Source organism: Hyaena hyaena, unplaced genomic scaffold, assembly GCF_003009895.1.
Source record: "Hyaena hyaena isolate Hyena2069 unplaced genomic scaffold, ASM300989v1 scaffold_1141, whole genome shotgun sequence".
NCBI lineage: Eukaryota > Metazoa > Chordata > Mammalia > Carnivora > Hyaenidae > Hyaena > Hyaena hyaena.
Window position 1 is genome coordinate 1 of NW_024081774.1, and position 26,259 is coordinate 26,259.

Consider the following 26,259-nt stretch of genomic DNA (forward strand, 5'->3'; position numbering starts at 1 on the left):
GTAAGGTTTCCAATGTCTTCAGATCTTTTCTGTGTGATGTATGGGCACGAGTGCAAGTACGGAGCTCCTTACTTCTCCGCCATCTTGCCCTCTCCTTCTGTCTTATTTTTCTATCCCTTTGTTTAAGTTCTCACTATGTTCATCCATTCTCCAGAGTTCAGTAAACATCTTTATGAACATTACTTTGAACTCTTATCTGGTAGATTACTTACCTCTGCTACATTAAGGTCTTCTTCTGAGGTTTTGTCTTATTCTTTTATTTGGAACATATTCCTCTGCTTCCTCATTTTGCTTGATCCTGTTCGTTGTTGTTTTTGTTATTGTTGTTGTTATATTTGTTTTTGTTTTTTTATTTGTATTAGGTGAAACAGAGATCTTCTTTAGTCCTGAAGGAGTAGACTTGCATAGGATATAAACCTTATGGTTCATTTTTTTTTTTCAGTTTGATTGTTTCTCAGACATTTGTGATCATCTAAGTAGCCTAATTTATTCTTCATAGGTCCCAGTTGCTGAGGGTAGGCCAAGACCTGTCAGTGTTCCAAAGGAGTAATTTTAGATAGTGCACAGTCTCAGAAAAATCATAACCTAGATCCTCAGGCAGCAGCTTTTAAGGTGTTTAAATATAGTCTTATGAGTTTATAGTCATAAACCATGCTGAATTTCAAACCTGAGGGATTTGGGCAACAGTTGCAAAACTTATGGTTTTAGACATATGCATAATCTCTTTTCTGGAAGATATCAGTAAGGTGTGTGGGGGAAGAGAATGGGCACTAATGTGGTGTTTCTCTATTTAGGTTCCCAGAAGCACCTCTGACTCTGACCTCTGGATATGCTCAGGCCAAAGTTATAGAACAAGAGAATAGGCCTTTTTCACACAAATACTAGTGGAGTGTTTCAGTTTATTTATGCAGTGTCCTGTGGGTGGAAGCCTGTCAATGTCTGCTTCTCCAAATGTTTCAGACCCATGAGGCAGTGTCTCCTGTGAGGGCTGTACATGCCTGCCAGCTGTGGTGGGACAGGCAGTGGCTACAGTGCATGAGGGTGGTGTGCTTGGCTGGTCAGCTAGAGCTGAGCAGGCTGTGTCTTTGGTGTGTGGAGTCAGGGTGATCTGACTGGAACTAGCAGTGAGTGGTGGGAGGGATTGCAACAATGGCCCCTCCTAGTTCTAGCAATAATAAGACAGAAGGAAAATGCAAAATGGTACCTGCCAGAATCACTATCCTCAGAGGGCATCTCGCCATAGTCCTGCCTCCCTGACAGAAGTTTTACGATTAACATATCAGCTTCCTTCCTTCAAACTGTTGCTTTTATTCTGGGTTTCAGGGAGAGTGGGTCTGTGTGTCAGCCATTTAAGAGTGGATTTTCCATTCCCGATAGCACTATAATTTTCCTGGAAGTAAGCCTATGGAAGTAAGACAGATGCTCTAAGGGCTCACCTCTTCAATGCAGTTGCCAAAGGTTGGGTTGCCTGATGTGGGACACAAACCCCTCACTTTTCAGGGCCGACTTCTATAAATAAGACCCCACCTTACTTTGGTTTGCAGTCCCTGAGGTGTGATTTCTTCTGAAACCATATCTCTACCTCTCCTACCTGTCTCAATGTGGCCCTTCTATCCTTTGCTATGGAGGTGCTGTTTGGCTAGCTTTCAGGTCCTTTTTCATAAGGAATTGTTCTATATCGGGCTGTAGGTTTGTTGTGTTCATGAAAGGAGGTGAGTTCAGGATGCTTTTATGCCACCATCTTAAAATCTCTCGTTAATTGATTTTCTTAGGAAAATGTTTCTGTGGCTTTCATTTCCATTTATTTATTTATTTTGTTTGTTCATTTGTTTGATTTTAAAATTTATTTATTTATTTTGAGAGAGAGAGACAGAAACAAAGATAGTATAGGAGAGAGCAGAGAGAAAATCTCAAGCAGGCTCTGCATTGTCACCACAGAGCCAATGCAGGGCTCAAACTCACAACCTGTGAAAACATGACCTGAGCCCATACGAAGAATCAGATGCTTAACTGAGCCATCGAGACATCCTATTTATTTATTTTTAATCAAATTCAAAGACATTGATTATTTTCATTACCTTAGTGGGAAGGCTGCTAAATATTGGCAAAAGTCACGTTGAGTATCAAGTACAGTTAATTTTTCATATCCTCTACAATTTAATTTAACCCATTGATTTTTATTCTGTGTGCTTTAAAACTCTACAGGACTAACATTAACTACTCTGAACAACAGGTCCACTTGTTAGGAAGATAAAATAATTTGAAAAAATATGGCTGGTGGAATCAGAAGTTGTAACACTTTTCTGCCTTTAATTTAGTATCCTCATTCTACCAGATATGGTTTACAAAAATAAAGTTTAAAAGAAGAGTTATTGATCAACTGAGATTAAAATCTTATCCAAAAGTCATAATGACAGAATAAGAAACACAAAAATAATAAGAGAATCACAATGAACTACAAAATTTAATATTCCATTCTAAATTTGAATGTATCATAACTTACTTATACAGTAGAGCTCAGCTAATATGTGTATGTGGAAGAAACTTTAGCCAGTAGTACAAAAAAAAAAAGTAGATGTCTTAATAATGAAGGAAGATCAATATTTCTTAGGCCTCTGATTTTATAAAAAGGGTATGGCTTGAAGAAAGGATAAATATGTAACAATGGTTTCCTAAGGAAACAGCAAGAGTGCTGTGATAAGGCAAGAAGGGGGTCTATATGGTAAGTTAGGAAAACAACAACATCCATTGATACACTCAATTCCTGGATTATGGTTTACTTTAGTCTATTATAAACTAAATTGAATCATTATTCCTGTTTTGTTTTTTTCTCAAAACAGCTAAAAATTCTTTGCTTCTAAGGCAATAGAATTCATACACTTCAACTTGCAGAAAATTGAGGGAGTTAACTTAGTTGTTATCTTTGAAGAGTAAAAATGTTTTTGTTAATATAATCACTGCGTATGATTGTCTATTATTGTCATATTAATCACCCCACGTTATTAATCAGTAATGCATGCTATATAGGGAACTTCACTTTGAATCATTAAGTGAATAACCCTTGTCAACCTCACAGGTTCCCTAATATACATATATATTTTTTTTTTCTTTTTCACTGTTAATATTTCACTGTGTAATTACAGCTACCAATCCCTGCGCAGCTAATGACGGCAAAGGCCCCTGCTCTCATATGTGCCTGATCAATCATAATAGGAGTGCTGCTTGCGCATGCCCCCACTTGATGAAGCTTTCCTCAGACAAGAAGACCTGCTATGGTAATTTCTTGGAGTTCTCATCTAAAATTCAAATTGAATTCTCTCAAATTGTATTAGCATTAAGAGTTTCCTCAAAGTGAACCAGAAGAGATTTTTAATGCCCTTAAAAATATTTGATGCAATGCTATTTCCAGACTCTATTGATGATTCATCTACTTTGGAGAAGACTGACAAATTCTTTAAATATGTGATATGCTGCACTTTGCTGTTTATTACCTTATTCATTTTTTTTCCCCTGTCACTTTCTGATTTGGTGTATTAGCAGAATTTATCTCTACAAAACAGGGAGATTTGTAAGTGAAAGTGCATTTTCAGGGAAGTGATGATGTAGGTAACCCATGTAACAAAGAGGTACTCTATAGCTTTAATCTCCTCTTGCTCTTTTAAAGTTACTTCCGCATCATTTTATAGAAGATTAGTGACTTGAAGGGGTGAAAAATGAAGTAAAATATATAACTTTGAAATATTTCTAAAAAATACTTAAATAGTACTTTTAAACTAGAAAAAATGATTATGAAATTTATGAATGAATTCAGACTGTGAAGTTTTTCTGTTTTATTTTAATGTTGAGTAATTTTTATTTTCAGAGCAATTACCTTTAAGGACAGAAAAGAATACATTCACAAAATCTTCACTTAGGAATTTAGGCACATGTTGATTTAATTAATTTTATGCAATCAAAACCTATCTCAACAACAATAATCTCAAAGAGAGCAATGAAATAATAGAATATCTGTGACTTCTATTTAATTTCCTATTTTATAAACTCAGTTCAAGAAAAACACCTATGGAAGTAAAATGATGCAACATCACTCACAATGTTATTTGCTACAGATTTACGAAAATTTGTAAGAAAGCATGCTTTCACATTATTTGAACCTTAATTTTGATAGAGATGTGAACATGACTTTTTAGATCTATGTTTAATTTCGTTTTATTCAGAGATACTATAGAAAAAATATTCTTAGATTCCTTCAAAAATCATTTAATACAATGCAGTACTGTTCTAATATATACAAAGAACAAATATGGTTGTTTGACATAGGTAGAGTTCATATGTTTTAGCAATTGTTTAAAATTTTAAGATCAAATCACTGAGAATTTCTTGTTAGAAAAATGACAAGGATTCTAACTTGTTTCACATTTGTTTTTATTAAGTATTTTAATTTAAATAATAGATAAATCATTTCTGCCCATCAAATCTCAATTATGATTTTCTGGTGGTAAAATTCCATTAAGTCATCAACAAGTAATATTTTAGAGTTTCTAGATTGCTTCAAACTGGCAAGCTTATAAAAGAAAAACACTTATTTCCATTTCCTTTCTAGAAATGAAAAAATTTCTTCTATATGCAAGGCATTCTGAAATCAGAGGAGTGGATATTGATAATCCATATTTTAACTTTATCACGGCCTTTACAGTCCCTGACATTGATGACGTTACTGTGATAGACTTTGATGCATCTGAAGAACGTTTATACTGGACAGATATTAAAACACAAACCATTAAACGGGCTTTTATTAATGGAACAGGATTGGAAACTGTTATTTCAAGAGGTAAGAGTTTTGCAGAGTACACCTTAAAAAAATGTTACTCAATTTGTAATAATCACAAGTCTCTTTTGTATTCTTTTTTCTATTATCCAATTCTGTGTTGTTAACTGAAAGTTGGAATAGATTATTCAGAGATTTAATAATATGCTATGTCCTAGCAATTGTAGAATGCTATAATTATGTTGTACATAGTACTCTAATAACTAGAAATTTAGTTTCAAATGAAGGAAAAAAAACCTCAAAAGGAATCTCCTTAAAATTTACAGATTTCTAAACAAACATATTTGAAGACTCCTTTTTGCTAATGGGGGAATTGTAATGAGTGCACACAGAAAATGTAGGACATTGGAAAGGACTGGGTTTCCCTCTCTGAAGCTTATTATCAGCTACTTTTGCATAAATTTCTACAGAACTAGACTACACAAATAAGACTATTCGTATCCACTTCCTCACCTAGCAGGTTGAATCATAGGTTATTGGTAAATGTTGTTAACTTAGCCATTGATAAACCAGGTAACTTTTCCCAAAGTTGAAAACATAGTTGAAATGAAGTGAGATATACATATAAATGCAGTGGTTGAACTTTAAATATTTAACATTGAATTATCCTAATCATTTTTTGAATTTTGGTATAGTGTGATTCCTTGGTCTGTTGTTGTTACTTTAGTGTATCTTAAATGAGTATCTGCTCTTTTCCATGACTGTAAAACCTGACAAGACAATTTCTGTTCAATTTCCTCCTCCATAATCATGACAGAGTGATTTGGAAGAGGATAGAAGAAAGGGTGATCAGTAATCCATATAGATATAGAGAATTCTCATGTTTTGAAGCATACTAAATATTTTAAAGCAGACCTTATCTGAGCAATGATCAATCTCTTAATGAAAGCAATACGAAGTACAGGTTTTAAATTCACAGGTTTTCAAGAGTTTTCCACATATCGTACTTACAAAGCTGGCTTGAGTACCACTAGTAGATCTGAGAGTATTTGGCCACTAAAGTGCTCTTTACTCATCTAAATTTAGTACTGTTAAAGCAACTTAAATGGATCGATTATAAACTTATTTAAATATTTATTTCAAACTTGCCATATAAGAGTGGAACCTTTCTAAAAAGGCTAATGCAAAAATTTCTTCTTTGTACAGGATTTTCTTTTCTTCCTTTTTTTTTTTTTTTTCTTTTTTACAGAGGTAGTGGTGGGGTGAATGATTGGATAATCACTGTTAGACTAGGTAATGGTCATTAAACACCTTGAAAGATCAGTTAAAGGACATTAGGTGCTTCTCAAGACTGACAGTCAGGTGACCTTTTCATAAGAAATTCATCAGTCTAACAGAAACTTGTTAAGCACTTTATCATGAATGTGAAAAACGTGAAATCCTTACCAAAAGACTTTGTGAACTGTATAAAGTAAAAGATGTGATACCTCAGAAAAATATGGGGACAATTTTCTGTCTCTGATTATAGATTGGTAGCTAGTAGTAATTTGGAATTTGTCTTTGAGAAAATCTCAAAGACTTATTTTCGTTTAGGAAACTCTGCTTATAATGATAAACCAAAAATTCAACAATGATATTTCCTAACAATACATATATTCACTAGGAGTGATAATCATTAATTTGGTTATTTTGACAAATATTAGATTATTTTACATATGATAAGAAATTGAAGAAGGATCAGTATTGACTGAATAATAGTATGGAGCATAGAACAAGAGGGTCACGCTATATACAAGTTGATGACGCTAAAGAAATAAATAGAAACCAAATCACTCCAGCCATTATAAGTTGTTGATTTTTATGTTATTACTGAAAATAATTAGGACCAAGGAAATGTTTTAAGAAGGGCACGGCTATATAGTTAGGTTTGCCTTTGGAAAAGATCATTCTAGCTTTTAGATTTAGTAGAGAACTGAAGAGGTCTAAGGTAGGGGGTAGGTGGGCCATGGACTCTGGGAGACTCGTTCATTGGCTGCTATAGTGGTTTTAGTAAGAAGTGATAGAAACCTGGACTAGAAAGGAGACAAGAGAGATCGAGAAATGTTGGAGAATTATAGAAATATCAAAGGGTGAAAATATAAAGGAACTTAATTGGATATGTAGGGTGAGGAATAGGCATTGTCAAGGATAAGTCCTTCATTTCTGGCTACCCTACAAGTTGAATGATGTTGCGTTTTCCTTTCTTCCAGAGTGAAAACTTGTTAAGGGACTGATTTATCTTTCCATTATTAGAAAGCTCAAGATGAACTTTTGACAGTTCAGTTTGTGAACTCATCAAAGTATCTCAAATCCTGCCAGTAATTGTACTCTATTTTATCCTTTCATCTGTTAGATTCCCTGAGAATGGCTGGCCTTTCTCTTACTTCTTACATGTTGGCCTCTGTATTTTCGCACTTTGCTATCCTTCTTCTACTGGACTTTTTCTTGAGAGAGGCTTTCTTTCCTTATCTTCTTTAGCCTAAGTCTAATGTGAAACGTGCTTCCAAAATCAGGCTCTACATTAGTCCATTGCCCCACAAAGACCATTTTCTTGGAAAAACACTGAGGCTGTCTGGGTCAAGCCTTCATGAAGGGGTCTAGAAATAGTTTGCCTGCCTTGCCATTCTCCATATCCAGAGGTACTAAGCTGTTCTTAATTTATGTACTACCTACATGAGCTATTTGTTATTGTGACTTATACAAGGTACACCTCATCAGAAGCATAAAAACTAACACATGATTGTAGATACATTTGTAGTATAAATTAACTAATATTTATTACCATATGTATATTTGTCCCTTTCACAAAAACCAAAAGTAAAGTTATTCTAAGAAAAATAACCAACAATTCATGGCAAATGTTCTTGCTAGTGGTCTGCGGCCTGACTCTCTGGTGGTAATTAATTCTTATACTTGAGTCACTGCTTGGTCTAAATATTTTTCAATTATTTATACTTCCAGGTTTATTTTTCTGATATGATAAATAATATTAGCTGTCATTAATGTGGCAAGCACCATTATCTCCTATAATGTTTCCAAACCTGTAATTCAGAATTACTTTCATTCTGCAGAAGAGAAAGCTTAAGGTCCTAGAAGCTAAAACTCTGTCTCAGAAACAAAGTGAGGAAACAATGGGAACACACATTCACACTCAGGACTGTGTGATTACAGCTCCCCTCATCCTCATTACCCTACAGTAAGAGATTTTGGGGCTTCATCCCAAGTGGCTGCGTGTTGCCCGTTTATGCTCATTTGCCTCTTCTGAGTATATATATATATATATATATATATAATAATACTGCCCAGGATTATTATACCTTACTGGATAAGGTTACCCCTCCCCAAGCTCTAAATAACATCACAAGAAATTCACTTGCAATTAACATAAGAAAAAAAAGACATTAATATACCTTAAAGTTATTTATACTAACTGGGAGTAAGACAATTGAGTTTCACATTTGTATCTATTTCTCATTTATCTATCATTTATTCCCCATACAGTGCTTTGAGGTCACTGCTTTGAGGTAAATATTACTTTCTGCTTTTAAAAATGAGGAGGCATTTAATTCAGGTTTGCTATGCTAGGAAATAGCAGAGCTTTGTTACATCCAAGCTGGATTTTGACTCTAAAGTTATGCTGTTTTTCCTCCTGAGAGACCCTTTCTTTTACAAATGAGGAACTTCAGCAAGTAGAGAGCAGAAACTGTATTGTAACCGCAAGGCTTACCACAAACATTTCTTTCCAATGTTCACTGAATATGCACCCACATACTCTGCAGAGTGCATCTAGTAGTACCTGGGTGAAGTATAGGAGTCATTCCATCCCAGTGCCAACAGTTTTACTGGTTTTTCTGAAATATAAGAAAAAGCTTTTAAACATATGTTGGCAGTTTTATGAGATTCCAAGCTGCTGTCAATAAAATTTCATTTTTTATTAGGAAAAGCTCCTGGTGTGCCTGATTATTCTAAGGTAAAGTAGAAATTGTTCATCTTTGGAAAATTAAGGACAACTTTGGGCAAATGCAATTGATTCAGCAAAGTATTTTTTCATTCTAGAGTCATCTACCATCCGAATGAACTGAACTGTTAGGTTGAGTTAAGCAGATGCTAAAATGAACAAAAGGAAGATTAATATGAATTAGAAGTGTTTCTGTTTAGAAAGAACACTCTCTTATATGGTAGGAAATTATCATGTAATCATATGCTTTTTTAACTACAAAAATATAAACCAGCTTAAATGCAGACCTTTTGATCACATTGCTATTATATAAAATTTAATTCTCAGTGATACTTTGAATCTAATTGGACCTATTTCAGAGTAGATTTCCATTATTATTTGAGATTGTTATCCACTTCTGCCAATAATTATTTTGTCAGTGAGTACTAAAGATTCATTCATTCCCTCTATTTTGCAAGACACCATATTTAATATGGTAATAAAAATGTTTAGAAAAAAGAACTATTATGAAAATTGGTCCAAAGAGATTGAAAGAAATGAAAACAGGTCACTAATAACAGTGAGATCTAGATTTGGGAACCAGACCTTGAATTAAAGTAGAAAGTTTAGATGGGCAACATCTGTTGTTTTCCCTCTTTCTGAGTGGGATTTCAATGTTCATTTTCACCCAAGAAAGCTTTTCATTGGAAGAATGTCAACATCTGTGATTTAAAAAAAAAAAAAGAAAAGAAAAGAAAGGCAAAACCACACCTATAAATGCCATTCCATTGAGAAGTATGTGTATACAGCAATGTGTGCTAATTGAGTCATATTTCTGATCTTTAGTCTTTACCTTTTAGTTAGAAGTATAGAATTTTATTTTATTTTTTTCCCATAGGCTTTATAAATATATGGATTCTATATGTGGAACTAAGATGGGTAGAAAGATGGCTTTATTTAGTTAAGATGTTCCATAAACTCAGGGAACTTCATGTCTGGTAAAAGAATGGGATATAAACAACTAACTAAAATATAAGGCTAAACGAAATATGAAGCTTAATACAAGTGTAAGCTACTTAGGAAATTAGCACAAGGAGTATTAAATTATTACATGGAATTACCTAAGAGCACACTTAGGAAGTAGTAGTCAAACTAGACCTACAGGAGAACCGGTAGCATGATCAATCCAGGTTGAGATATCAGGAGGCACAAAGCTCTGGATACTCTATATGTAGAAAGGTGAAAGTAGTGAGCTTCCAGAACTTCCAAAAGAATAGACCTTCCAGAAGACTACATTATAAGGCTAATGTGACAGCACATCAGAGAGGGGTCCTGTGTCAGGATGAGGAGCTGTTCGGTTTTTTTCCTAAAGGAAATGGGAAAGTACTGAAAAGTTTTACAGATATTTATAGGTGATTCAAACCCTTTTTAAGATAATTTAGGTGGAAATCTGAAACTTTATAGCCATTAAACAACAGCTTCAGATACCCCTCTTCCCAACACCAGGTAATTTTACTACCCAAGTTTCCATCATACTACTTCCTTTATCTATGAATTTAACTACTCTAGGTGCTTCTTAAAAGTGGAATCACACAGTATTTATCTTTTTGTGAAGGGCTTATTTGACAGAGCATATCTTCAGGATTTGTCCATATTGTAGCAAGTGTCAGAATTTGTTTTAAGGCTGAATAATATACCAATGTATATATGTATCCCAATTTTTATAAATTCATCCATCGATGCACATTTAGGTTGTTTGTACCATTTGGCTACTGCCAATAATTCTGCTGTGAACATAAGTGTGTCTTCAAAGAACTACTTTCAATTTTGGGGGGTATATACCCAGAAGTGGAATTGTTGGATTATATGGTAATTTTATTTTTAATTTTTGAGGAACTGCCATACAGTTTCCCACAGAGGCGACACCATTTTACATTCCTACCAACATTATATAGATAAGTTCCAATTTCTCTACAATCTGGTGAACACTCGAGTGTTGTTTTTGTTGTTGTTGTTTTTATAGCAGCCATCATAATGGGCATGAGGTGGTCTCTAATTGTGATCGTGATTTGAATTTCCCTAATGATTAGTAACAACATCCTTTCATGTTCTCCTGGGCCATTTATACATCTTCCTTGGACAAATGACTACTCCATTCTTTTGCCCATTTCATAAATAAAAATATTTTTGTTATTGTTGAGATGTAGATGTTAAGATAATTTTGTTGAGTACAAATTTCAAATTGTTTTCTCTCAACCCTTTGTCGACAGATATTATTCCACCAACTTTTGCTTTCTTTGTTGCTATTGGGAATCTCCATGTTTATCTCACTATCCTTTTTTTGGTGATGTGTATTTTCTCTCTAGATGTTTTCAACATTTTTTCTTTGTCCTCATAATTGTTTTTATTTAGCATCTAGATAGAGTCTGTTGTACTTCCTATGGGATCATGTCTTTTCATCAGCCCAAGGAGGGAATAAACCTCAAATATTATCTCTGACCATTTTTTCTAACCTCGCCTATTTCCTCCTTTGGAAATTTTGATTAGATGTGCTAGACTTCATTCTAACCTCCAACTCATTTAATCTTCTTGTTTCTCTGTGTCGGCACTGCCTAACTCCTTTAATTTGTCTTATATTTACTGTCTGAATTATATCTAAGCTGCTGGTTAATCCACTTAATGAATTGTTTCTTTTTTAATATTATTTTATAAAATGCTTATAAGTCACTTTTTGGTTCTCATTTATGTCTTCCAAGAGTATTTTTAAAATACATTATTGACTTATTATTTCAAAGCATATTTTTTTCTTTAAAACATTCCACTCATTTTTCTTTATCTTGCACAATAATACAAAAACATGTAGGCTTTTGAGATTTAAACCTTTTGTTAATTTTTATCTTAACTCTTGCTCTTATGTTTCTATCTTTTTGTGTGTCTTATTTTTAGTTCTGATCTATTATAAGAATGTGCTCATTCTAGGGAATTGTGAGGGGCTGCATTGAGAAATATGTTTTCTTCCATAGAGGATTTGAATTTGTTTTTGCTGGAGGGAAAGGGAGTCACAATAAACTGGAAATCACTTAAATGTGATTTATCCAACCAGTGGATACCTTGTTTATAAACTAGTAATCTCTTGTCCCAGTATAGACTAATGCTTAGAGTTTTTGTTTATTTGTTTCTTTTGTTTGGTTTAGATTTGGTTTTCTTGAGTTTTGTTTTCTGAGAAAGAACAGAGAAAATAAGTTTTGTTTTTTATTTTTAAATTATTCTCCCTAAAAAAAGAGTTTTTTAAAAATCTTGAAAGAGAGAGAGAGAAGGGTAGAGACACAGAGAATCCCAAGCAGGCCCCATACTATTATCACCAAGCCCATGTGGGGCTGGAACCCAGAAACCGTGAGATCGTGACCTGAGCCATAATGAAGCATTGGATGCTTAACCAACTGAACCAACCAGGCTCCCCTAAGTTACTCTCCTTTTTAAGCAAGCAGGGAGTTTTTTCTTTTTTTCCCTATTCACCTGTAACATTGAGGTGTATACCCTTCTAATATACCTGATATTTTTCTTGATTAGCTTTCCTAGTCTTTGTGCATTTAAGAACTGAACTGTTCTGCACTAAGCAACTAATAATCCATGAATCACTAGATTATCACTTGATTTGATTTTTCAACTTTTTGTCACTATAGCTGCACCAGCCTTTGTATTCCCATTTCTCTTCCTTTATGGTTTTAGCTAACATGTAAGTCTGTGTTAGCACTTAGAGACTTCCCTGTCTTGTGATCTTAATAAACCATTTTAAAGTTATAATTTATCATTTTTTCAGAGAATATTATCACAATGAAGCCTTTTAAAAAATCTAATCTCTTTTAGTTCAAGAGGTAAGGTCCCTCAATATAGAAAATTGAACCCTCTGAGAGATTTGCTCAGAGGTCTTTGACTTACTTGAAAACAAGAGTTAAGAGTCAGAAGTTTATATTTAAATATTTTTATCAAGGAAAGAAAATTTTCATTAAACAAGACAGTTTTTACCCCTCTCTACCCTTATGGTGAATTTACCAGGTCAATCTGAAAAAAAGCAGACGTGGGTTTAGTAATGGTCAAAAAAGACAAAAGTTGGGGCATCTGGGTGACTCAGTTGGTTAAGCGTCAGGCTTAGGCTCAGGTCATGATCTCACAGTTTGTGAGTTGGAGCCCCACATCGGGCTCTGTGCTGACAGCTAGCTTAGAGCCTGTAGCCTGCTTCAGATTCTGTATCTCCCTCTCTCTCTGACCCTCCCCTGTTCACACTCTCTTTCTCTCTCTCTCTCTCTCTCTCAGAAATAAAATTTTTTAAAGAGACAAAAATTTTATTTTAGACTTAAAGTTGACAATCAGAAACTCTAATATGGTGGGTAGAAAAAAGGTAAGGATAAAGAATGACAATTAATATTAGCTGAGTACATATTTAGATATGTACTCCTGAGAATGAACTTGAGGACCTTCTCTGATATTTCTAGATCAGGTCACATAACCTTAAAATTATAGATTATGTATGTCATGAATTTATTAATCAATTCATTATAAAATATGTTGAAGGCAATGTTGTGTACATTTGAAGAGGGACAACAATAAAGATATATTAGCAAGCAATATACTTGCAAAAAATATATTGAGAGTAGGAATATGTCAGCAAATAACTATCATATTAAGTCCAAAGGAATTGACCAGATACAGTCCTATTGTTAGATAGATAGAGACAAACTTTCTGGCTGGGATATATAAGAGAATGGATTAGGATTTTGCAGTTGAAGACTGATGTTGCCTATCAGCTTGCTTATTTTTGTGTGAGGTTTAGGTAAAAGGAAATGTAATAAGGTACGAATACCAAGTAATGCCCTATAGGTTCAAAAGGTCAGGATAAATCTGGAAATCTGAAAACATATCAGTATGAGTGAAGTGTAAGGTAATTGGTTAAAAATGGTGAAAAAACAGAGTTGGGAAGGTAGTTATATTCAGATTATATAGAAATCCATGCTAAGGAATTTAGACATCACTTTCTGAGTGGTTGGAAGCTATTGAATATCTTTGGGACAAACAAAGGTCATGATGCAGAGCTCTCCAGTCAGAAAAATAACCTGGTAGCAACTAAATCATTTGGTTGGATGATGAAAAAGACTGGATGCTATTGCAATATTAAAGACAGAAATAGATTTGAGAGGGCATGAACCATAGAATCGACAAGGACTAAATAGGTATTAATAGCTTACATTTGACTATGCTTTCCAATTTAGGAGTGCAATGTATTCTCTAGACCATATGATTAAGAGTCAATCAGAAATAAATAAAAGGATTTTGCATGGAGGAGGACACTTGTGGGGATGAGCACTGGGTGTTATGTGGAAACTAATTTGACAATAAACTATTTGTAAAAAATAAATAAATAAATAAATAAATAAATAAATAAATAAAAGGATTTTGAGCAGCAGAAACAGCCAATAAACAAAAATAAAAACCTTTGGATAATATGTATTTTAGAGGAAATAAAAACATATTGTGTTATTTTTGCCAATATCAAGCAATTCAGGGTAAAAATGCAGAAAATATTAAGTCCTTGGATTGGAAAAATACCCTTCAACCCTGCATTAAACTGAATAAATGCATATCATCCAACATAATATTCACACCAATCCTATGTATTATCTGTAATTAGCCTCATTTTCCTGATAAGAATAGAGGCTGAACTTTAAGTGACTTGATTAAAGACAAAAAATAGGCACCCAACCTCGAACATGAAGGGAGATATTCTCATTATAGCAAGACTGTCTCTCAGCAACCGATTAAGTCCACAGGGTGAAGGAGAGGAAGGAAAAAATATCCTGGATGAGTCAAATAAATAAGTATCAGACATGGCAGGTTTAGCCTTACAGAGGCGTTGTAGTAATTTTTTCTCAGATGACAACAACTGAAAATAAAAAGAAATTTTGAGTATCAGATTGAAAAATAAAGTTCGCATTTGAGATTCACCAACTAACCAGTAAGTTAATGATGAGAGGTAACTTGCAGAGGAAGGGTTGTTGATTAGTGGAGAATTAAAACATGAAGGCTATCTTCCAAGGGAGATGTGATTAAAAGTTACTTAGGGGGCGCCTGGGTGGCTTAGTCGGTTAAGCGTCCGACTTTCGCTTAGGTCATGATCTCGCGGATCGTGGGTTCGAGCCCCGCGTCGGGCTCTGTGCTGACTGCCAGCTCAGAGCCTGGAGCCTGTTTCAGTCTGTGACTCCCTCTCTCTCTAACCCTCCCCTGCTCAAGCTGTCTCTCTCTCTCTCTCTCTCCTAGAAATTAAAAAAAAAAAAAAAAAAAAAAAAAACATTTAAAAGTTACTTAGAAATAACATGACGATTTTGAGCAGAAAGTAGGCTCTGTCAAGACTGGAGATGTCAATGGGTGGTTGAGCCTACCAGTCCAACACTACCAATAGAATAGACCCAGAACTGCCAGATTTCCTTGTCCTGTTTTGCTTTTAAATTTTGGAATAATTGGCAAATTTTACAAATCTGGTGTTGTCACTTTCACATGGAAAATATAGCATTGTGGCATCTTTTAACAGTGGTAAAAATGGAAAATGTAGCAACATGGAGGGCTCAACCACAGCCACTCTGTGGTTCCGGCAGCCTAGGGATTTGAACTGCTGCCTGGAGCAGTGTGAGAGCTAGTTAGAACTTGGCAACATGTCAGGCCCCTTTCCAGACAGACCTACTGCATCAGATTCTTCCTCTTAACAGTCTCCAGGTGTCTTACAAGTTTGAGTAACACTGGTCTAAAGGACTCTGGAGATTCAGTATGCTTCAAAATAACAGAAAAGTGTACAATAAAGACAAAACCAAATTAGAGTATTCAAGTGCTAAACTGGCCTACTTTATATGTTAATATGTTAAAAAGATTTTCTAGTAAATACCTTTAAAAAGCTTTTATAGGATCCATCATATTTTAACACTTGATTTTAATTTGTTTCTTTAATTAAGTGTACAATTGCATTTAAGCCTAAATTCCATCATTTTTAAAAGATGCCTAATTAAATAATCAAGGAATAACAACCCAAATATTCATATTGGCTGTAATGAATCGAAACTTAATTAGATTTCAGTAATTTCTGTAGAATCCACGTTGGAGGAATATTAAAAGGATTTTGTTTCTTTGCTCATATCCCAGTCAATTTCTGTTAATTATCTATTTTGAAAGATGTTCAACTCTGATGATTTTTCTTAGGAAAGTTGAATTGTTTTATTTCATTTTAGGAACAAATTGGCACTTTCAGACATAAAATAGCCCATTTATTGATGGCCCACAAGTACTTTCTCCTAAGTAGAAAGATGTGCTACCAACTGGAGAGGCTGTTACTCTAATTTGAATTTTGGTCACCTTGGCCCATAAGACTGCTGTCTGAGTCTGCTCCGAAGTGTTTACAAGTGAATCACTGAGTGTTAGTGTAATTTCAATGCTAATTGTTGCTTCAGGTTTTCAAATGGCTCAGCAGTAAGACATTAATGATTATTCATGCCTTAAGAAGGGCTGATAAGGGAATGAGATTACAATCTTGTACAATTTTCACTAACAAATTAAATTTTCCCTGAGACAGAAAATAAGTTACTTGGAAAGTCAAAAAGAATGAGAAACTTTATTCACTTTTAATTTTCTCTTTCCTGTTTTACAGATATTCAGAGTATCAGAGGGTTAGCAGTGGATTGGGTCTCACGTAATTTGTATTGGGTTAGCTCTGAATTTGATGAAACACAAATTAATGTCGCACGATTAGATGGCTCTTTGAAAACCTCAATTATCCACGGGATCGATAAGCCACAGTGTCTTGCAGCTCACCCAGTCAGGGGGTAAAGTATGATTATTTTTTGTAAAGTTTTTCAAAAATTTCAGAAATTTTTGCCCTGATGTTATATAAAAATTCTGTTCTAATTCAGAGGAATTATATGTATACGGTCCAAAAAAAGTGAATATGAAAACTCTAAAAGAGATCCCTGCTTAGAGATTTCTGTTATCTGCATGAAGTCAGATTTTTATATATTATTATAAGATTTTATTAATGTATGTTTCTAAGGAGTAGCAGTTCGGAATAGAAATAAAAGGAGGTACAGGGAAAAGTCACTGATTTCATTTCAAACACCAGTTTTTAGTAACATATTTACTGCATGCTGATGTTATGGTCACTGCTAAGTAGATCATATTCTCTTACCTTCTGGCTAATCATCATGTACCCATGGAGAGAAAGTGTGTAGGGCTAGAGTACTTTCTCACCAGTGCTTTCAATGAGAATGAATGAAGTGACCTGATTTTCTTCTTTGGTATCTGGTTTCTCTAAACCAAGAAGATTCTATCTTAATGAAATACTTTAAATAGAAATGATTTACTATAGTCATAGATAAATATTTCAATTGTGAATGTAGGAAGAAAAAGGAAGTGAGATGTTTGTCCTTTAGTAACAGGAAAAAGCAAGAGCGATAATTTCTCTGGAGGCAAACATGCGTTGTACTGTCAGCAAGTGTCACACAGTTTGGGCCCTTCCTAAAAAGAATTCATCCTGAGCCAAAAATTTACTTTGATATTAACTTTCTTCTTCAGTGTAAGTTTCTAGTCAACAAGTAGGCCTACATCTATTTTAAATCCATATCTCTTAAATTAAGGAAACTCTACTGGACAGATGGAAACACAATTAACATGGCAAACATGGATGGCAGTAATAGCAAGATTCTCTTTCAGAATCAGAAGGAACCAGTTGGTAAGTTCTTTTTTTTTTTTTTTTTTAATAATTAGTCACCGCAGGTTTTAATATGACAAACCTGCACTTGTATACTGTATCTCTGATCTAGAGGCTGAAAGGAAATATTAAAGATTAATAATATAAATTCAATCAAGAATTTATCAATCTCTTTGAATCCATTGGGTCTATGTGGGTTAGGGAGGAAGCATTCTTTTTTCTAGATAAGATCACTTCTTTTGATATGAGAATTTTTATAGTATCTTAAGTACTGAAGTCACTTGAAGCTTGATGTAATTAATAAATCTTGTATTTTCAGTGGTCAATATCTGATACATTGCTGCAATGGCAATATAATATACTAACACTACCCCTGATCATCACTGTTGTATTATCATTAGTAGTTATAATGATTTAAGTATTTAGTATTTAGTGTTCAGCAGTTTTATTCACTATGCAGCAGATTTATTTGGTTTGTTATTCTCCATTTGCTAACCACTTAAATCATTAGATAAAACTCAATGGTGATGAAAGAAAGCTCTGATGCCTACCCATAAAACATCTTTTAAAAGTTTAACTATGAAGATTCTTTTAGAAGTTAATATGTGACATATGTATGTATACATATATTTACATTATAATACATATATTTTTCAAATCCTAATTACACTTTCCTCCTGTTTTCCTATATTTCCTCTTAATTTTAAGAGGCAAGGCTTATCACACTGCCTATTTGTCATCTCAAGTATCTTTTTAAAAACTCCAATAATGAACCTGGATTTTGATATCATATTAAATGATAGTGGGGGCGCCTGGGTGGCTCAGTCAGTTGAGTGTCTGACTTCGGCTCAGGTCATGAGCTCACAGTTCATGGGTTCAAGCCCTGTGTCGGGCTCTGTGCTGACAGCTAGCTCGGAGCCCGGAGCGTACTTCAGATTCTGTGTCTCCCTCTCTCTTTGACCCTCCCCTGCTCATACTGTCTCTCTCTCAGAAATAAATAAAACATTAATTTTTTTTTAAATAAATGATAGGGATGGACTATATGAAAGAAAATCCTAATTTTGCCTTGAATTGAACATAGCATATTTTTAATTCTGGGAGAGAGAGGCAGAAATCAATTCACTATGAAGCTTTTCAGCATTTTTTTCTTAGTTTTAGAAATGTAGTACTACCCTTATTTGAAGGAGCTCATTTTTACTACCGGTGAGTCAATAAATGTGCGGTGTCACCAAGATTTACAATAAATAACTTTCATGTAGTCTATAGAATAAACCTCTGATAGAAACTGATAATATTAACAATTCTCTTCTTTGGACTGGCTGTTCTAAGATTTGATACACAATTGAAATTCAAGTTAGTGTTAGAAATTAAAGGCAAATTGAAATGCTAATACTTTCGTGTGGAAAATGATAGGACAAAAGAAACAAGGGGCTCTACAAGATTAGAACCCATACAAAAGATTTAATTTGGACTCAAACAATTCAGTTGGTGCTTATCTAGAATGGTTCAGAATATTTAATATGGAAAAGTGAGTATGATGAAAATAGTATGAGCAAATAAAATGCCTACATTATAATGCAGTAGCTGCAAGTTACACCAAAATGTTAATTTATATGCTTGTGTCTATAATGGGAAAACCTTATCTTCTTTAATGTTAAATATCCATTCCCCTACTCAAAATAAATTAAAATAAAAAACCCTCCCAGCTTACATAAAGAAAGGTTATAAAGAAAAATAGTATTACTGTTTACACTTTGTAGTTGACCCCTCAGATATCGTGCCCCCATGTGATATTTTTAACTATAAATTGATGCAGGTTCAATATTCAGTAACAAATATTAGATGTCTACTTCATGTCAGTTATTGTTATATTTGAAAATCACCTAAAAATAATTTCAAAATTATACTTTTTATTTTTAATTTGTGCAAGATACACCATTTTGCCCAAAATAACCCAGAATCTCATTGCAAACCATGCCTTATACCAGCATTAATGAGCATGGCTTGTAAGTCAATCATGCAATAAGCAGATTTTTATTGACTATCAGATTTTGTACTAGGACTATTGATGAAAATTTGATACTGTCCTTTTCCTTAAAGGGCACAAGAACCTAAATCATTTTAGATCCTATTAAGTAAATTTCACTCAATGACCTTCAGCAAATTACTGTTAGCTTGGTGGTACTTGCTTTCCTCATCTGCAAAATCAAGACAAAATGTCAATTTTATAAAGTTCCCATGAGGACTGAATGAAGAAAATTTATTAAGAGAACATCAGGCCTTTAATAATAGAACCCATCAGGAATAATAGTACAAGGTGTGTTGGATCCAATAGACTAGAATTTGAATGATTTGATTGCAATATTGAAAGTATAAATGAGTTCAGTGAAGAATAAATATACAGTAGAATCCATTGAAATCTTGCAGAGGAATATATGTACCAAATAGGCCTCTGAGATGAACAAATTTTTGTGCAAATGTGGGGATTTAACTCTATATTGTTTTGTTGCTAATGCTAAGAGGTAAACAAGTTGAAGTAGCCAGATTCTACTCCCAGATGTTCCGAAAATAGTCTCTGAGGCAAAAAAAAAAAAAAAATAACAGAGCTCTCATCTTCCTCTTGTAGTTCTTTAAATATATTTTTATTTTTTTTTATTTTTAACTTTATTTATTTATTTTGAGACAGAGAGAGAGAGAGGCAGGGAGGGACAGAGAGAATCCAGCAGAATTCACACTCACCACAGTCTTATGTGGCGCTCCAACTCATGAACCCTAAGATCATGGCCTGAACCAGAATCAAGGGTCAGCTGCTTAACAGACTGAGACACCCAGGCGCCCCTTCCTCTTGTATTTCTTGATGTTTACAAATAAGGATTACTTATAAGTCTCTTCTGTAACTTTCTACTTTAGTGAACTAGCATGTTAACTGTGTCTCTGCCATGCTTGATGAGAAACTGTGTTGTCCATACATAAAAGTAACAAATCATTTTCCCAATTTATGTTCCCCAAATCTAAATGTTCTGTGGCAAATACTCATCCCAATGTATTCTACTACACTTCTGCCCAAAGAGACCTTTTATCTTGATGGACAGAAGAAGAAAGTGAGCAAGTGAAGTTCTCTCCTGCCTCTGTTCTCCCTAGATTCCCTATAATGAATAATATTTCTATGTTGACAGGTCATTAACCATCAGCTAGCATTTGCCGTCTTTAACTGCCACTTCAAATTAAATGAATTAAATTGTGCAAGGTGTAAGATACAAGAGGACGAATGAATTTATGGAACTTGGAAACTAAGAACAGCTTGTAGTAATTTTCACATTCACATAAAACATTCTTTTTGCTGCTTGAGGGACAATACAGTTGTGGAAAAAAAGTTGTGTTAGGAACAAAACAAATAAGGATTAGTCTCTGCTTTGATACTTATTAATTCTGTGACTGTAAACATGCTTCTTTCCTTTTCAAAGACTCAGTTTTATTATCTGTAAGATCGAGGTAACTATCTTGAGCTGTTTTTAGAGTTAACGGTTCATGTGCAATATCTTATGTTCCAAAAACCCCATGCTTATATACTCTAAAGAATATATGCTCAAAGAAACACGTACAAGCATATTCAGTGCATCATTGTTTATAATAATAAAATTTTGGAAAGGCTCTAAATCTTCCTCAAAAGAGGAAAGAGTAGATAAATGCAGCATGTTTATGTGATGAAATACTATGTATAAATAGATACGTTTATGCATAGATGTATACAAAAAGATGTAATAGATCTCAGAAGCATGAATGAGAGAAGTAATTAGCAGAATGGCACTTATGGTGTGAAGTCATTCATATAAATTCAAAATGAAACATACAACATTAATAGATATTGCCCCTGGATGAATATGTTTATGAAACTATGGAAAAATGTAAACTGGAGATAATGCACACCAATTTTATAATAGCAGTTCTCTTTAGGAAGGAAAAATAATGACATTCAAAGGGAATTTTCATCTTTATCAACAGACACTTTACTGTATTAATAAAATCCATTTTGTATTTCATACAAATATTCAAATTAAATACAGTAAAATGTTAATGTCCAGTTCTGAGGGCACCTGGGTGGCTCAGTCGACTGAGCATCTGACTATTGGTTTTGGCTCAGGTCGCGATCTCACAGTTTGTGAGTTCAATCCCACCTCAGGCTCTGTGCTGCTGGTTCAGAGTTTACTTGGGATTCTCTTTCTCTCCTGTTCTCTCTCTGCCTCTCAAAATAAATAAAATAATGTCCAGTTCTGGGTAATGACTATATGAGTGTTTAAGTTTTTACTCTCTTCTATGTTAAATGCTGGCTCTTCAAAATATCATCAAAACAACCTGTTGTGTAGGCCAGGCTGAGTTTCTTACTTCACACACTGGAGGAGAACACTAAGTCATCAATGTCTCAGCAGTGTCTGAGAAAGAGAGAAGCAACACTGAAATAGTAACTGAGATTTTGAAGTATGGTTTAAGGCAGGTGTCAAATGGAAGCTTGGTTTGGATCATTGAGTAAAGATCATTATATAATTTTGGATTGATAGATACAGAAAGAAGATTTTTGAGGGAAGGTGGGTTGGAGTCTTCATGTATAGTGTCATTTGTTGCTTTTTTGCTGAAGAGTTGATGGGCTATCCAGGAAGTTTCTGAAATTTGCAGTTATGTTATCTTCAACTATTAACTTACTGGACAAAATTCCTTAAATAATAAGTTATGACATTAAAGACCGTGGGCAGTAAAGCCATGTTAAGACAGACAATAAGCTGTGTTTTGGGTTTTCTCATGTATAAAATGAAGACTTTGTTTCACATGTCTTTTTTGGCTTTTCTTCTTACTTATTTAAATATATTAAAAGCATACTTTGTAGAGAATTGTGTACACTAATGTATTCTTCACAAGCCAATTCTGAAAAATTATCTGCAATAGGAGATAGGAGACGGTTGTATATCTGTCAGAGTTTCATGAGAGGAAACAGAAACAATAGTGTTAGTGGATAGACACATTGATGTCTGTCTCCCTCTCCCTCTGCCCCTTCCCTGCTTGTTCTCTGTCTCTCTCCGTCTCTTAAAAATAAATAAATGAAAAAGAAATTCATATGTAAATTAAAAAGAAAGAAGGAAAGATAAAATAATGAAAGAAAAACAAAAATCTCTACAATAATCTGTTTTTTTAAAGTCCAAATCCATGCATTAAGAGGCTAATGATAATTTGTTATGCTAAACATGTGGATGACACAAAAATAACTCTTTATGTAATACTTGCTTTGTAACAATGACATACTTATTAATGAGAAAGAGGGTCAGGAACATGAGGTAAGGGGTCCATGTGTCGGTTTGTATGCATGAGGTCATCTTGAAGGAAAGGGAAAAGAATGCGTTCCCACAGAGTGCCAGTTACTGGGAAATAAGGCAAGCAAGAGAGATACCAATCTTTTCCTCATGGAATTTACTATCTGAAAGGAATTACAGCATGACTAAAAGTTATCCACTCCAGCCATATTTTCCTTCTCTGCTTCTCTCAACTTGTCAAACTCTTCCCCCTAACAGTATATTTTAACAAGGTATTCCTTTGCCCAGAAATGTCTCCCATCTCAGTTGTCTGCCGCTCTGTCAGATTTCAACTTAAATATTATTTCTTCAAAGAAGTTTTCCCTGACCTCTCTTGACAAGGCTTAAGTCTCTTAAAATAGACACTTTTAGCACCATTATTTCATCTTTTAGCTCTTGTCATTAGTTTAGATTTCCATTTGTTTGTTGAATATTTGATTACTGCTTACCAACTAGAAAGGAAACTATAAAATTAGTGAAAATATCTGCTTCATTTATCATTGTGTCCTTAGGTCGTAGCTCAATGCCGGCACATTATAAAAATATCTTCAAAAAATATTTGTTGAATGAAGTGACCACTGTTTCCCATCCCAGAGCAACAGGCTCTTATATGATTAAGTAAATCCAAAATTTATTTGTGTATCCGAGTTAGTAAGATTGCTTTGTGAATGAAGCATATATTTGGGGATCTGGAAATCATCCATGTTGCATTCTATTCAATTATCTGAAGAGTAACAAATATTTATATTTATATTCATATGTATACCATAATTTTCTTTTTTTTTTTTTTTAAATTTTTTTAATGTTTTATTTATTTCTAGGAGAGAGAGAGAGAGACAGCGTGAGCAGGGGAGGGTCAGAGAGAGAGAGAGTAACAAAAACTGAAACAGGCTCCAGGCTCTGAGCTGGCAGTCAGCACAGAGCCCGACGCGGGGCTCGAACCCACGAACCCCGAGATCATGACCTAAGCGAAAGTCGGATGCTTAACCGACTAAGCCACCCAGGTGCCCCTATACCATAATTTTCTTAAAGTTTGGAGTGCCAAAATTATGTCAGTGGGGTTGCTTATAAAAAATGCATGATTACCTAAAGAGGAAAAATTGGAAATATTTGGTTTCTAAAGTGGCTTTCCCGTAAATTCCTCTTGTTCTTTCTTCTCTCTCCCCTGTCTTATGTTGTGGCCATTTGGTTCTCCTTAGCATCTCAGAGATTTCTCATAGAAAGAAAGAATAGGACAAAAATAGAGTTGCTCAAGTTATCTATGTATCAATAAGTCCTCTTAGTATTGGGTGTAAAGATAAAACTAAATTCTTTTTTCAGTAATACTTTACCCATTCTATGTCATTGTAATTTTTGATCTATTTCAATAGGCTAGAGACTCTTATCTGTAAATTAATTATAAAAAAAATCACTGTGAATAAGTTTAGAGCAGGAAACTTTATTCTTTTTTCAGTCACTTCAAATTCACATCAATTAAGATGCTGTTTCCGAGGGTATTATAGGCACTTATTAAAGTATGTTAAAAATTTTAGAAAATAAGATGGGTTAAAAATTATGTCAGATAGTAACTATTTTTTTAATTAGTTTTTAATTAGTAATATATTAAATTAATATATTTTTTAAAAAATATATTCAGTAGGGACGCCTGGGTGGCTTAGTCGGTTAAGCGTCTGACTTCGGCTCAGGTCATGATCTAGCAGTCCGTGGGTTCGAGCCCCGCATCAGGTTCTGTGCTGACGGCTCCGAGCCTGGAACCTGTATCAGATTCTGTGTCTCCCTCTCTCTCTGCCCCTCCCCACCTCGTGCTCTGTCTCTCTGTCTCAAAAACAAATAAACTGTTAAAATATATATATATATATATGTATATATATATATATATATTCAGTAATATACTGTTTACTACTTTACGTAAAATCTGAATCATTTTAGATTCTTGTGGGTTTTTTTAAATTATTATTTCTGTTGGTGTTTATTTTTTCGCTCTCTGGACAGTTTTTTCTTTTTGTTTTTTTTTTTTTAATGTTTATTTGGGGGTGGGGGAGGTGCAGAGAGAGAGAGCGACAGGAAATCAATCCCAAGCAGATCGGCACTGTCAGCGCAGAGCCCAATGTGGGCCTGATTCCATGAACGGTGAGATCACGACCTAAGCCAAAATCAAGAGTCAGAAGCTTAACTGACTGAGTCACCCAGGCACCCCTCTATGGAGAGTGTAGAGCTGTGATGAATATAAGTGGATAATTTTTTGTTTTGTTTTGTTGTATACATAGATTTAAATTGCTGTGTACTGCAGCATTGTAGTTGGTGCACTGGGGTGCAAGACGACCTGGGTCCAGGAGTCCCAAACAGACCAGGCTTGACCACACAGCACTGACAAATCCAAAGACAGAAAAGAGTGGTGGTAAAATAAGAAAGGGATGCATTTCAGAGAGACTAACACCAGGAAGACAGTGGACTAGTATCTCAAAGACTGCCCCCAAAGTGCTGAAAATGCTAATAGACTTATTTAAGGAAAGTATGGGTGGAGCAAAGGTGCGTGGGTAGGAGCAGGTAGGCAGTGAAAGTCAAAATGATCCTCCTCTTGGAGTCACTCCTCAGCAGGTCTTGCTGGCTCAGGCCAGTCCTTATTGCTTGAGGGAGTAGTTTTGGTTCCCATCAGGGAATGCTTTACTCTCATGGTCTTCCGCATGAGCCAAGAAACAAAGTGGAAAGTAGAAAGTTTGAAGTCAAAATGGAGGCATCTAAATCCCTCTTTCAGCACCAAGGTTATGTCTCATAAGGAAACATTTGATACAGAAGAACCTTTGAAATACTCCCAAGAGTTCATGCCAATATAATCCCGCTTTATAAGATTCTCTTAGAACTATTCCCCTGAGATGAATTCTAAAATGGAATTTTCCAGTACCATGAGTAGACACACGAATCAATGTAAAAAATAAATACATCCCGAGGCACCTGGCTTAGTTAAGAGTCTGACTTTGGTTCAGGTCATGATCTCACAGTTTGTGGGTTCAAGCTCCACGCTGGGCTCTGTGCTGAGAGCTCAGAGCCTGGAGCCTGCTTCGGTTTCTGTGTCTCCCTCTCTCTCTCTGCTCTGCCCCTGCTAGCGCTCTGTTTCTCTTTCTCAAAAATAAACAAGCATTAAAAACATAAATACAAACCTATTTTTCTTGGTGTACTTGCCATACCCATGAAATACATATACATAGAGGTATTTATTACCTTGTTGCTTACTTATCGAACTTCACTGCTATTTTGCACTTCAGGAAATTATTTTAATTAGTTTTTCATGACAAGTCTGTCTGGGCAATCTCTGGCTTAAACTCCTGCCCACTGCCTTGTCTAAACCATTTCCAGGCAGAAAATTATGTGATTAGGAAAGGAAGAGCTACTGTTCAGTCAGTTTTCTCCTCAGGCATATGGATTATCAAATTAG

The 26,259-nt window shown here is 34.6% G+C and overlaps 1 protein-coding gene across 1 annotated transcript in view; it reads left to right on the plus strand.

The window, feature by feature from the left end:
* Positions 1 to 3,143: 3,143 nt before the first annotated feature.
* LRP1B (LDL receptor related protein 1B) overlaps positions 3,144 to 26,259 on the plus strand; it is a gene marked incomplete at its 5' end in the record, with an annotated part of 553,279 nt that continues 530,163 nt past the window's right edge. Inside the window, 4 exons of the mRNA XM_039222492.1 lie at positions 3,144 to 3,275; positions 4,604 to 4,831; positions 16,432 to 16,606; positions 17,414 to 17,508. Coding sequence (XP_039078423.1) covers positions 3,144 to 3,275; positions 4,604 to 4,831; positions 16,432 to 16,606; positions 17,414 to 17,508 — 630 coding nt within the window. The remainder of the gene's footprint in view (positions 3,276 to 4,603; positions 4,832 to 16,431; positions 16,607 to 17,413; positions 17,509 to 26,259) is intronic.